Below are 12,776 nucleotides of genomic sequence, written 5' to 3' on the forward strand. Positions count from 1 at the left end.
GGTAGTTTTCCCTATGGAAAACCAAGTGGATACAGGTAGCTTAATTTGGGTTGACAGTGGAACAAAGATCTTGAAGGTGGTGGTATTAGTGTTTGCATAAGTGGCTTTGTTAATCAAAGCTGTTATAATCCAGTTTTACTCCAATGAAGAATATTGTTTGTAGTACAAACACTGATTTTCTTTTTTTTTTGGAACTGAAATAACAAAATGTTTCCTTTGTGAGCCTTCCAATGCATTTATTTTGTATTCCCTGCCTTCAGTGAATACTGAAGTTGACTTTTTTAATTAAAACCACCCATAGTTGTTCTCTGGGTTTGAAGTACTGGGTTCTGAATGTGCACAATTATGTAGTGTAATAGCATGTATTCTTTGGCTGCTTGCTCATTCCCATGCCTTGCAGTCCCCTTCATCAGGCAGGAGAGAGAAGTGGAGAAAACTTATGGGTTAGATCAAGTTAACTTAAATGAAGGAAAAAAGAAGAACAACTAACAAAATGGAAGTACATAGGCAATTACACAGCACTTCCAGAAGCAGACTGATTGCCAGCTAGTCTTCAAGCAATGACCATCTGCCCAAACAAACTTTCTCCATATTTTTTTTATTACTAAGCATGATATTATGCAGTTCTGAAAGGAAGTTTCTTTGTTTCTTTGCAATAAACTGAATAACTGGTTTAAATATGTAGTTAAAGACATGCAAATCTTGTTTTTCACCAGTGCTTAATGCTCCAAATTGTGTTGAGCTGTAGGTATGACGACTTCAAGTAGCACTTGTCATTTCTGTAAATGCCTCTGTAAAATGTTTTTTTCAGTATCTATGATAAATCCTGATTTGCTTTCACTTAGTTTTGTAGATTTCACTGCCACGCTGTGTTTTCCTCACATAATTCATAGCTCTTTACTGCTTTGTTTTTAGGAGAAATGCTATTGAAGTTGGGAAGACTAAAAGAAGCTGGTGAAGTATACAAAGAGTTAATTGAGCGCAATGCAGAAAACTGGTATTATTATGAAGGCCTGGAAAAGTCCCTGCAACCTAGTAAGTTAAAATGTACTGGTACAATGAAAATACCTACAATCCAGGACATACTCAAAACCTTCTGCGTGATGTATTGCAAATAGAGTTCAAAAAGCTTTACTCAGCAGAAGAACATTTACTGTCTAATTTTAAATTTGATATAGTTGCTTTCCATTGAACGTTTAAGAAATGAATAAACACTTGTATGCATGACATCAGCAGCAGCAAGTCTTTTTCTTCTTGGAGCCTGAAGCTGCCATTGGTTTAATATGCTCATTTCATAGAATCATAGAATCACCAAGGTTGGAAAAGACCTAAAAGATCATCCAGTCCAACCGTTCACCTATTCCCAATAGCTCCCACTAAACCATGTCCCTCAACACACCATCCAGATGTTCCTTGAACACCCCCAGGCTCGGTGACTCCACCACCTCCCTGGGCAGTGCATTCCAGTGCCTGACCACCCTTTCTGAAAAGTAATTTCAGAATTACTTCAGAATTTGAAGGACCTTTTCTGAGCGTGAGCTTGGAAACCAAATTGCAATTTGTTCTTATCAATCTGATTGTCAGAGTATTATTTATTACTCCAGGAAGTAAAATTATCATTGTAAAACTTGAGTGGCACCACTTTGACATATAGGGAAATAATTAGTAAACCTCTAATCCAGATATCCTCTTAAAAATAAGAAAGTTTTGTTAGAAGCTGACTGTTCTTTGGAAAAAGAAGTGATAAATGTGACAAAGCCTTTTGGTTTTGTTTGTTGTTTGGTTTTTTTTTCTGCTCCCAGGGCTATTTCATGTTACTGCTGGTCTGTCTTTTCAAGAAATGACCTAAATTGGATTTAAAAAAAAAATAATCCCACAATATTGCAATCATGTATACTATAATAAATACTTTGCAATAATAACTTTGCCAAGTGTCTACTTTTACACTAGAATGCATTCCTTGTATTTCACTGTTGACTAATTAATGGAAGTTTTATTGGAATAATTCTGATGACATCATAAATCATAAGCCCACAAGCATGTTGTTTGTAGATATGAGATCTGCATTGTATTTCCAGCTTCCAGAAAGTTTTATGTTTTGGGTTTAATAATGTCTGGAATTGCAGCTTGTGATTGGGAATTGAAGATGATTACATTTGTTGCATTTATGTAGAGACTACCATTGCCCTTTGAATGTTTTTCCTAGTGTATTTCTAGAGGTGAAAAGATGGTAATTGTTAATATTTCAAAATTAATCATCCAAAATTGATTATTCTGCTTGATAGAATATGTTGATATGAATGGTTTTTAACGAGTAACCAATACAGTAGATTATTTGACATATTAAAATTGGTTATAGCATAAAACTTCACTAATTTATAAAACTAATAATGCTACTTTATTTTTTAGGTGGTCTTAGGACTATTTCCTCCCCCATGGTAAGTTCTGGAGCTCCAACTTGTGACTTCAATTAGGCTTTTTATATGCTTTAGTTCCAATTCAAACATTACTTCAGTGTTGCTATTAGAACTGCGCATCTCTTGGAGCCGCTGGGTAATATATTTTTTTCCCCCCCTTCCCCAATATCAGAGCTCAGAGACCACAGAAATCGTTTTTCTTAGAAAAGAAACTGGAAATATTCATTAAACATCTGTTGTGCCATAGTCTTGATGTGAAAAACATTCATTTTTATTGAAGTTGCTTGATGAATTTGAAAAACATTGAAGCAAAATTGATCGTAGTTGTATGAAAATGGCATTTCAAAAACCAGATTAATTTAAAGTTCTAACCACATTGGAGCTCCAAAGCATATTATGGGGGAAAGGGGAGGAGTGGGAAGAAAATCTTTAAGAAAAATAAAGTTATTTTAAATGTTAAGGTATTGACACTTGTTGTGCCCAGTGTCTGTGCTGGCAGTGTTGTGCTCTAATTTTGCTGCCACCAAAGGACTTTATGATGAGGACATGCTTGTATAGTTTCTAAATTGGAGGTATACAAATAACATGCACAGTGTATTTTCCTGAATGCATAGTGAAAAACATGTTTTGAAGCTATCAATAACAAAATACTGTATGAATGGGTCTGCACAGTGTACACAGTGATTGAACATGAGTGGTAATTGGGTTGTTTGGGGTTTTTTTTGCAGTTTACCCCTACAGTGATTATGCTGGTACTTCTGACAGTGATTTCAGTGCACTGTTTCACAGTGTTTTTGATTAGTTGGGGAAAAAGAGAGCTTGAAATGTTTAAAATGGTTCAAAGTCCAAAATATATACTGAATCTTAACAATTCTCAACGTTTTAAACCTTTAGAAGAATAGATTTTGATCTGTTACTTATATCTATTGTATTTACTGATAATAGGCACTTTAGAAGAGAGGCTTCAGATTTATGAAGAAGTTAGTAAAAGGCATCCCAGAGCAGTTTCACCTAGAAGATTACCTTTAAACTTTGTTTCAGGTAACACGTTGCATATCTGTTCCATAATAATTTTTTTTTGCTTTTTTCTCTTAATTTTTGGTAGGCTGTTAGATGTGCATTTAATTGCTACTTTTGCATGTACACAAATTAGACAAATGCTTTTTTTTTTCTGGATTATACAAAAGTATTTGTTACGTTTTAGGATTTGATAGGAAAAGTTCACACACTCTAATATGGTGGTACCAACTATGTAATGCTGTTTTCATTGATGAAATTACAGGACAGAATAGTGTCCAGCTATTTTGTGAATGATTGCATATTGCTTTTCTCCATCATCAACTTAAAGAGCATCAAATAAAAGGCAAGGAGTTTGCTGCACTTGGAGGCAGGGCTCTGTGTCTCTGTACACATGCACAGGCATGTGGGCTAACCTACATTCTGATTTATAACCACAGAAAGCAGTTCTAAAAGATGCATATTATAATCAAGAAGCATGAATTTCATGACCTTTTTAATGCTGTTAATGTACCAGAAAACACCAAGTCACTTTTGTGAATCTGACAGTGTTTTTGCAGCATTTTTGTCTAGAGCCATTTTTATCCAAAATCTATCAACTTGTTGCTGGTAATTTAAGAACAGGAACAAAAAGCAGATGTGCAGTGTTTCGTAATGGGTTGTTGTATTTTTAGTTTTATAACAAAGTTCTTTTCAGTGATTCTATCCTTTTACAAGTTGTATTGAAATAAAGCTCCAACTACCCTCAGCTCTGCAAGGAATATAGTTGAAAGAAAAAACAAAAACAACACAAAACTGTATTGTTCCAAGAGAGGAGGAAGGAAACTAAGGTTTGCTTTTGGTTTCATTCATTTACTGAGCATTGCATACACTGTACCTTTAAATACTGCCAAACATTACTAGTACACTTGTCTGCTTAGGAGTCTAAATGTGCATACACCATTCTTGTATGAAAGCACAAGGCACTTCATGAGAGGTTAGCCCTGAAATTAACACCTTGTGCCTCAGTTAATCCCAGATATCTTACATTTCTTGAAGCTACAAAGGCAAAATGTCATGACAGTTAAGCTAGATTTTATTAAAAAGCCACATGACAGAATTTTTTCTTTTGTTACCCAGTTGTTTACACCAATTCATAGCAAATGATTAGTATCTTTCAAAATGATTTTCCATATCTTTATTAGTAGTGTGCTTTGTGTTGACTTCTTCACTGTATGTTTTGTTCTGGGTTACTCTTTCATTGGACATTGTGGTTTTACAGCTGGTGTTCATTCAAGTAGAAATGAGTTTTGTTATAGACATCAGTTGTTCCTGCTGTTTCAAAAGCCAAATAATTAACAATTAAATCTAATTTTACAATTAAACTAAATTTGAGAGAAATCTCTCAGTTAATTTGACTCTGTGGTTTTCATAATAAATAAGAATTCCCTGATTTAAAGCTTCTCTGTCGATCCTTTAGGTCTGCTTTGGTCAGATTGAATAAGGCTGTTTTTGAGCCTGCAGAAAATCACCTGATAGGTCTGCATTTCTGTTCCAAATGCCTCGTGTTGTAAATTGAGCAGATAAGAAATGTTGTTGGCTGAAGTTAATAATGAAAATGTTAAGATGTAGAGACAAACTTCTGTGGAAATGTGCTTTCAAATTTCAAAGAGAGGAAAATATTTGGTTGAAGTTGCTGTCCCTGTGTGTTTAGTGACCAGATGCTTACCTTGCATCCCATCGCAATAACCTTGTAATTGGTGCAAATCACATCCTTGATTCTGCTGGAAACCCCCTTCTGGGAGCTTGGGGGCAGTCAAAGATGGGGAAATGGAGTCTGGCAATCCAGTTTTAGATCTGTTTAATTGCTATAGATTCACTGTTCTGTCTCTGTCTGTCTGTCAAGTCTCTTTTGTGTATCAGTTGAAGAGTGAATGCTGAACTTTATGTTGTAGGTAGGGTGCATCTTTTTTTTTTAATGTTTCTTATTCTTTTTCAAGGCTGTTCTGTTTTCTATACAAAAAAAACCCAAACCCACCCACATTCTTAATGGAAACTTGAACCTCGCTTTGTTAGGTTCTAAGTTACAATTCCATCAAGAATATTGCAACAGAAGAAATTAAGAATGAAGTGTTTTGTCTGGTTGGTTGGTTGCCAATGAGCAGTTCCTTGTAGAGTGAGAAAACTTTTCAATTAAACCACCTGTCATAAAGCCTGGGCTTATGGTCAAGTTATGGATCCCTCATCCACAGGTAGAAGCTCCTTTATTTAGCAGTTTGTTTTACTAAAGAGCTTCTATTATAACTTCGTGTCAGTAACGTTGCCAATAACAAGTTGAGGACAGTTTAGAATTGGTAGAAGTACATTAGAAATGTTGCATGCAGAGCAGTAGGGCCTTTTTTTCCTGGATATTTAAAGCCATGTGTTAATCAAATTTTGTTATGTTCTTAATGAATTGAGGCTTATTTCAACAGTCTTATGAGCATGTGTTAGCATTATGTTTAAAGATTGAGAAGTCCACAACAGTAATCAGTGAAGTGTAACAGCCTCATCTCTATTCAAAGCAAAGTGAAGCAAAAAACAATGAATTGAAACAATTGGAAACAATCATTGTTTTCCATAGGGATACAGACATGAAGAGCAGCTGTATTTTTATTTTTCATTGGATGCCTTCTCTTTGAAGTCTAGCTTTGTTTCACAAACAGCATTTCTCAGGAACATGAAACTGCAAGTACTACAACTTTTATTAACCTGAAAATGTAAAAAGTTCATTAAGTTTACTAAGTGTTGTGGATACGGTGCTTCTGAATACATGTCCTGTTTCTGATTCCAGAAACAATCATTGTATTTGAAGTTGTGTCCTACTTATTAAAAAAAGACTGGAAGAGAGGTGCAGAACTCATTTTATCCATCCTTCTTCCTCAGTGCAGGATAATTTTTGTGCTATTGCTAACTCACATTCGTGTAATTCAATCATAAAAAGTTAGTGATGAAGCTTTTACAAGATCTCCAAGGTAATTTATTCCAGTGCTTAGTTACTCTTACCACTATGTTTTTTCCAGTGTTTATTTGAATGCCCTTGTTATGTGCAGTATTAAAACTTTTAATACCTTCCCTTTTTAACAGCTGTTACAGATTTGAAGACTGTTACCATGTCTTCTAGTCATCGGTCTCCTAAATGCTAGCAAGTTAAGCACTTTCCTTTCTGTTTTTTTAATTTTAATTAATCCAGAGCATATTTGCACCTCATTCTTAATTAAAAGATAAAAACCCTTAACTACAGCTTTTCAGTTGCTCTATTATCCAGAACTGTACACGGAGTAGTGCTAATATTTATATAACACTTGCAATCACTGACATATAACCAAATACACTTTTGTTTCTAGGTGAAAAATTTAGAGAACTATTGGATAAGTTCCTGAGGGTTAACTTCAGTAAAGGCTGCCCACCCTTGTTTACCACTTTGAAATCTTTATATTACAATCCAGAAAAGGTAAAGTTTAGTACTTACTTTGCTTTAATGAAGTCTTCCGTATTGAATTGCTAAAAGTTAATCTAAATGTTTGTTTTTAGATTTTACTATTTCTTGCAAACAACCTCTGCTGAACACTTTTCTCCCTAATGTTGCTGTTTTGTCATATGTGAATCATCATTGGGTGATACTTCATCTGTGACAAGATTTTTACTTCTGTTGATAATTGATTTGAAAATACTTGAAGCCTGGTTGCAGGTTGCACTGATCTTTATTCATTTTTTATTTTTTGAAGCTCAAAGGTAACCAGTAAATATGTGTACTCTGCAAGTGTGTCAGGATTCATTCAGCTTATGGTTTATGATGTCACCAGAAGTAATGATTTTAAAATATCATACAGATGGCTAATATTCTACATATATTTCTGAGTTGCATCGATACATAATTGTTACTATTTACCACAAAGGCTTGTTTCCCATTTCAGTCTCTGGATAATCTTAGTGTTCAATTTCTACACTTTTAAATTCTCCTAGATTTGGAAAAATTGTATCACACTGGAGCTGTTATTTCAGACTGAGTTATTTCTTCCAAGCTTTCAAAAGGTGCAGTAAGTGCTTCAAATTAAGGTTAATGAAATGTGCAGCAAATGAAAAAATTGATTCAGATGTTCAGTTTTTGCTACAGGCAATAAGAACACTTGGTATTCCAGTTGGGAACAGCTTTTATAGCTGGAAGAAAAACTTCAATATATGATGCTTATCAACCAGCTTTGGCTATTCTTGACTTTGAGAATCTCCTATCATTTTCAAAATGCTTCTGTTTTGAGAATATTCATAGAATTATTCATAGAATTATAGAACAGCTTGGGTTGGAAGGAACTCCAAGGATCATCAAGTTCCAGCCCCTCTGCTACATGCAGGGCCACTGACCTCCAGATTTGGTACTAGACCAGGCTGCCCAGGGCCCCATGCAACCTGGCCTTGAGCACCTCCAGGGAGAGAGCATCCACAACCTCTCTGGGCAGCCTGTGCCAGCACCTCACCATTTTCTCTGTGAAGAACTTCCCCCAATATCCAACCTAAATCTTCCCTCCTTCAACTTAAAACCATTTCCCCTTGTCCTATCACTATCTATCTGAGATAGTATTTTCTCTTCCTTTTTATAACCCCCTTTTAAATACTAGAAGGCTGCAATGAGGTTTCCTCACAGTCTTCTCCAGGCTGAACAAATCCAGCTCCCTCAGCCTGTCTTGTAGGAGAGGTGCTCCAGCCCTCTGATCATCTTCCTGGCCTCCTCTGGACCTGCTCTAACAGCTCGATATTATCTGTACCTTTTTCCTGTAAGTTGACATAATTCTTAAGGAATTCTGGCATGCTGTGCAGTACAAACTTTTTCCACAACGCATACTGGTAATGCATGCTTTCAATGTAAACTTTAGAAACCGGATTGAATTTTTTAAAATGTCAACACATTGAGTACCTAGACAGAAGAAAAGAAGTACTGCGAAAGTTTTACCTCTGATAATGATGTATGTAAAAGATACAGTCTCATTGTGCTTGGAAAGGTATTTTGACACCTGTTTTGTGAGTAAAAAGATTACTAGCATGGCTGGGGACAGATTCACTCAGAGTAGTTGCTTTCTTGCTAGTTATCTTCGGTATGATCACTGGTCTGATCACATAAGATTGGGATCAAGTCCTCTATTAGGACTTGAGGAGCTTGATTTTAAATACTAATTTTAGCCTCACATTTGACAGATATTTTCAGATTTGTGTGCAGTGCTGTCTTCTGCAAAAACATCCTCCTTCTCCTTCTATTGCTTCTCTTCCTCAAAACGAGTCTGTTTTGCATTTCACGTGGTTGAGTATTCATGTAACACAACAGAAATCTGTTTGAAACAGAAATTTTCATGTTTGACAGTTTTAGCAATAATTTTTATATATATATATATATAATTTAGCATATACATATATATATATAATTTAGCAATAACAAATAAGTTCAGGGGTTATGGGAAGGAAAAGTGTGACAGCTAATGTGTGCTTTTTAGGAAAATGCACTTTGGTATCTAACTTATCTAAGGTGATGCTTAATGCTAGTTTCTAACTTAAGTTATTCGTATATTTTTCACTGAAAACTGAAAGAATTGTACTCAAGATCATGTTGTGCCTTATAGATAATTAGGAAATAAGTTCTCTAAAAGTGTTGGAGATGTACATTTTGTCCTCTGATTTTCAGAAGCAGTTCTAATCTGCAATTGCAGTCTGAGACCATATAGATAAGATGATTTTATTGAAGAGTTTCTATGTAAGCCTAGAAGGTTCTTTCATGAACTCCAGGGATGTCCAGAGTCTTTCGCATAGCATGGTTTCAGGAAAAAGGGTAAAATAAGTGATGCTTAGACTAATAGAAGCCTTCAGGTTGTATCAGACAAAATTGTGCCAGTGTCACAGGTGGGAAAGGAGTTTAAAAGCCTGCAATAATATAGATGAATAAGGGGGAAGAAATGTAACTTGATTTGCTCAGCTGGGAGGAGGATTAGATTTCTGTATCTTTGAACATTGTGACGTTAACACATCTTAAACCTGAGTGAGGAATCTAAAATGTAGAGAGTGGCTGGTTCTAGATATGCGATGTCTATCTCTCTCTGCCTGTTTGTAGGGGATAGAGGAAAAGTGGTTATGTGAAAAGTAAATGTTTGCTGAATTGTTGAGGAAAATGTTGTTTGGTATTTAATTGACTGGAGGTGGTTCTTCACACTAAGTGATTTACATAAAGATTACTGGTATATTTCAATTTCAAACCAGATTATATTCTGCTAGCACTTAGTAGTAATTTAGGTACTGCAGCTACACTGTGCTGCAGATCTCCAGGATGCACCAGGATCAGAGTGAAGCTTTCTCAAGGAAATTCTAGAAACTCTTCTGTACTTACTCTGCTTAGACCACAAATACCAAGGTTGGAAATTATGCTTTAGTTTCCAACAGACACGTTGTTATAAAGATCTAAAACAGATTTGCTGTATTTGTGGCAGTTGTGGAAATAATATCAGAAAACAGTAGAAATTCCCACTTTCTGGGGGGGCTGCTTACAGAGTTAAAGTTCAAATGTTCTTTTATAACGTTTGACTGATGATCAATTAGTGGTGTTTTAGTATTTTAGTTTTTATTGATCAAAGATTCTTTGAGTAACTGAAGGCTTAAAGGTAAGTGCTGAACAAGCGAGTAACCAAATCCAAGAATACTCGAGTAATTTTTAATTTACAAGTTCCCCAAACACTACATTCATGTTCTGAGAATTGATTGATAAAATCATAGAATGGCCTCGGTTGAAAAGAACCTCAAAGATTATCTAATTTCAATCCCCCTGCTATGGGCAGAGTTGTCAACCACTGGACCAGGCTGCCCAGAGCCACATCCAGCCTGGCCTTGAATGCCACCCTCTGAGTGAAGAACTTCCTCCTAGTATCTAACCTAAACCTCCTTAATTTGAAAACCTTCTCCCTTGCCCTATTGCTATCCACCCTTGTAAACAGTCTTGTTTATATGCTCCCTTCAAATATTGGAAGGCCACAATGAGGTCTTCCTGGAGCTTTCTCTTCTCTAAGCTAAACAAGCCTTCCCCCAATCTTTCTTCATAGCAGAGGCAAATCCTTCCTGGTACTTTCTGCTGTACTCTTTTTGAGTTGTTCTATAGAGAGTGTGATTAAGTATGATTCAAGAATGCTTATTCTGTTAGAAGGGCAGTAAGTATGAATTCCTAAAGTAAGTCATGAGTTAGCACTCAGCAGGCTGCTCAAAGCACAGTACTAAACGCTGCTGTCTTTTCAGGCTGTAACAATTTTAAGGAACAGCCTGGAGTATGCAGGTTAAAACATAGGAAGCCAAACTTCATCCATTCGGTTGTTTACAAAGCTTTTTTTTTTTTCTTTAAAGGAAGGGGAAAAAAGTGTTTTTTGTGGGTTTGTTTATGTTGTTATCATTGTTTTACTTTTTAAGGGATCAAGGTGGGGGTGGGCTGTGATGACACTGTTGTAGTGTAGGAACTTGCATCAATTTTGGCACACCTCAGATAAGTTCATATGCTTCAGAAGTGTAAAATCTTGATGTCTCAGTGTGCAGTAGATGGTTTTTGTTTTTATCTGCTAGTCGCCTTATTTACAGTAATAGTACTGTAAGTTATTGAAGATGGAAGAAATTCAGTCAAGCTGTGTTTTCTTTAAGTCAATAACTATACCTTGTATACCTTCATAGTTGTTACCCACCTTGTCTAAGTAACAGAACATCATTTTACAGCTGCTTGCTCAACTGCCCCTGTGGTCATGCAATTTTCTTTCTCTTCACATCAGTACACAGCTCACTGAGCTGCTTCATGCTCAATCCATCTGCAAACAAATCCTTTGCATTAGTGCGATCACTTTTCTGCGTGTTCTCGCTAGGTTTGTGAAGGACAGTAAATATTACAGGTGAATACACAAACAGTGTGCCAGAGTTGTTGAATCAAGACAGGGATCACAGCAGCACAGACTTCAAATTGCTCAAAGGCATGGTGGCTTTGTCATCTAAACCCAGCTAAGACATCCATGTTACCACTTAGAACTCATCTGACCAGGAAGCATAGGAGGCAGTTCACGTTGCTGTCAATTGTGTGCCTGTATCCGTAGGCATTGTACCATTGCTTCTCAAATCTAGTATAGAAATATGCAAAACCTGTGTTAGGCTGAGATTTATTTTTTTTATATATCTCAGGAGATGGTAAGTTGTTGCCTTGGATTTTTCACATCCAACTCTGGCGCTTTGAAACCTGTTTGTTATGACACTGGAATCTTTACTACATGACTCAGTATGGAAAGGAATAAGTCACTAGGTTAAGTATGTACATTAAGTGCATCTTAGGATCATGCTTCAGATATTGTAAGTCAAGAAGATGCTTTAATTTGCATGCTGAGATTTAGAAACAGCGTTTTTCTTACCTAGATTGTAACAGGTCCAAAGGTGTTTTTGCATTTAGTTTCTGGCTTCTCACTGAACATCTGTTGACAATCTCTGTGGAGATTAATGAAATATTTTTTAATGCGTTGGAGTCAGTGCAAACATTTCTGAAGCATGCAATCATGATGAGGCAATAAGAAAGGATATAGTTAAGGATATAGTGCTTACATCTTATGTACACCTTGGGCTGAATAATGCCTTGATCAAATCCTTAATTGAATTTTTTTGTTTGAACTGTTGTTTCAAATCCTTTTGCCTGATGCATCACTGGATGCGATGTCTAAACAAAGGATGTTAAAGGCAGAGAGTGTTTTTGCTACTCCAATATTTCCAGGAGTACTATAACTATATACAGAATTCTTTATGTAGTTCGTAGTAAAGGATATAACACGTTTCTTTACATTATTTCATTCAGTTAATCTTTTCACAAGTATTTGGTTTAATCAAAATAGTGTAGTTCACCTATACATGTGTTTCAGTAGAGATTACTGAAGTGGTTATTCACCCTGGAAAGCAGCTTTGCAGGAAAGGACATGGAGGTTCAGATAACAAACTGAACGTAACCCAGTGGCATGCCCCTGTGACAAAGAAGGCCAACAGCACCTTGAGCTGCCTGGGGAAAAGCACCACGATGTTGAGGGAGGCCAATCCTGCTCAGTCCCTTCATGAGGTGCATCTGGAGTGCTGGGTGTAGCTCTGAGCTCACCGGTACATGACAACTGTCAATGAACAGAGTGAGAGAGTCCCTTGTCCCTGGTGACAGTCAGAATGTGACTGGACCTAGCCCTGAGTAACTGACTTCAGCTGGCCCTGTTCTGTAAAGGGAGGAGATGGACTGGGTGGTCTGCAGAGGTCCTCTCTAGCCTTAATGGTTCTGTGTAAGTACTTCTGTACAGAGTC

The 12,776-nt window shown here is 36.4% G+C and overlaps 1 protein-coding gene across 2 annotated transcripts in view; it reads left to right on the plus strand.

The window, feature by feature from the left end:
- The window catches only part of NAA16 (N-alpha-acetyltransferase 16, NatA auxiliary subunit), a 65,511-nt gene that overhangs the window by 27,749 nt on the left and 24,986 nt on the right, over positions 1-12,776 (plus strand). For both annotated transcript variants that reach the window (XM_048932738.1, XM_048932749.1), the window contains exons 7-9: positions 916-1,035; positions 3,363-3,458; positions 6,800-6,906. In XM_048932738.1, coding sequence (XP_048788695.1) covers positions 916-1,035; positions 3,363-3,458; positions 6,800-6,906 — 323 coding nt within the window. The remainder of the gene's footprint in view (positions 1-915; positions 1,036-3,362; positions 3,459-6,799; positions 6,907-12,776) is intronic.

The sequence above is a fragment of the Lagopus muta genome, chromosome 1 (assembly GCF_023343835.1).
Source record: "Lagopus muta isolate bLagMut1 chromosome 1, bLagMut1 primary, whole genome shotgun sequence".
Lineage (NCBI taxonomy): Eukaryota > Metazoa > Chordata > Aves > Galliformes > Phasianidae > Lagopus > Lagopus muta.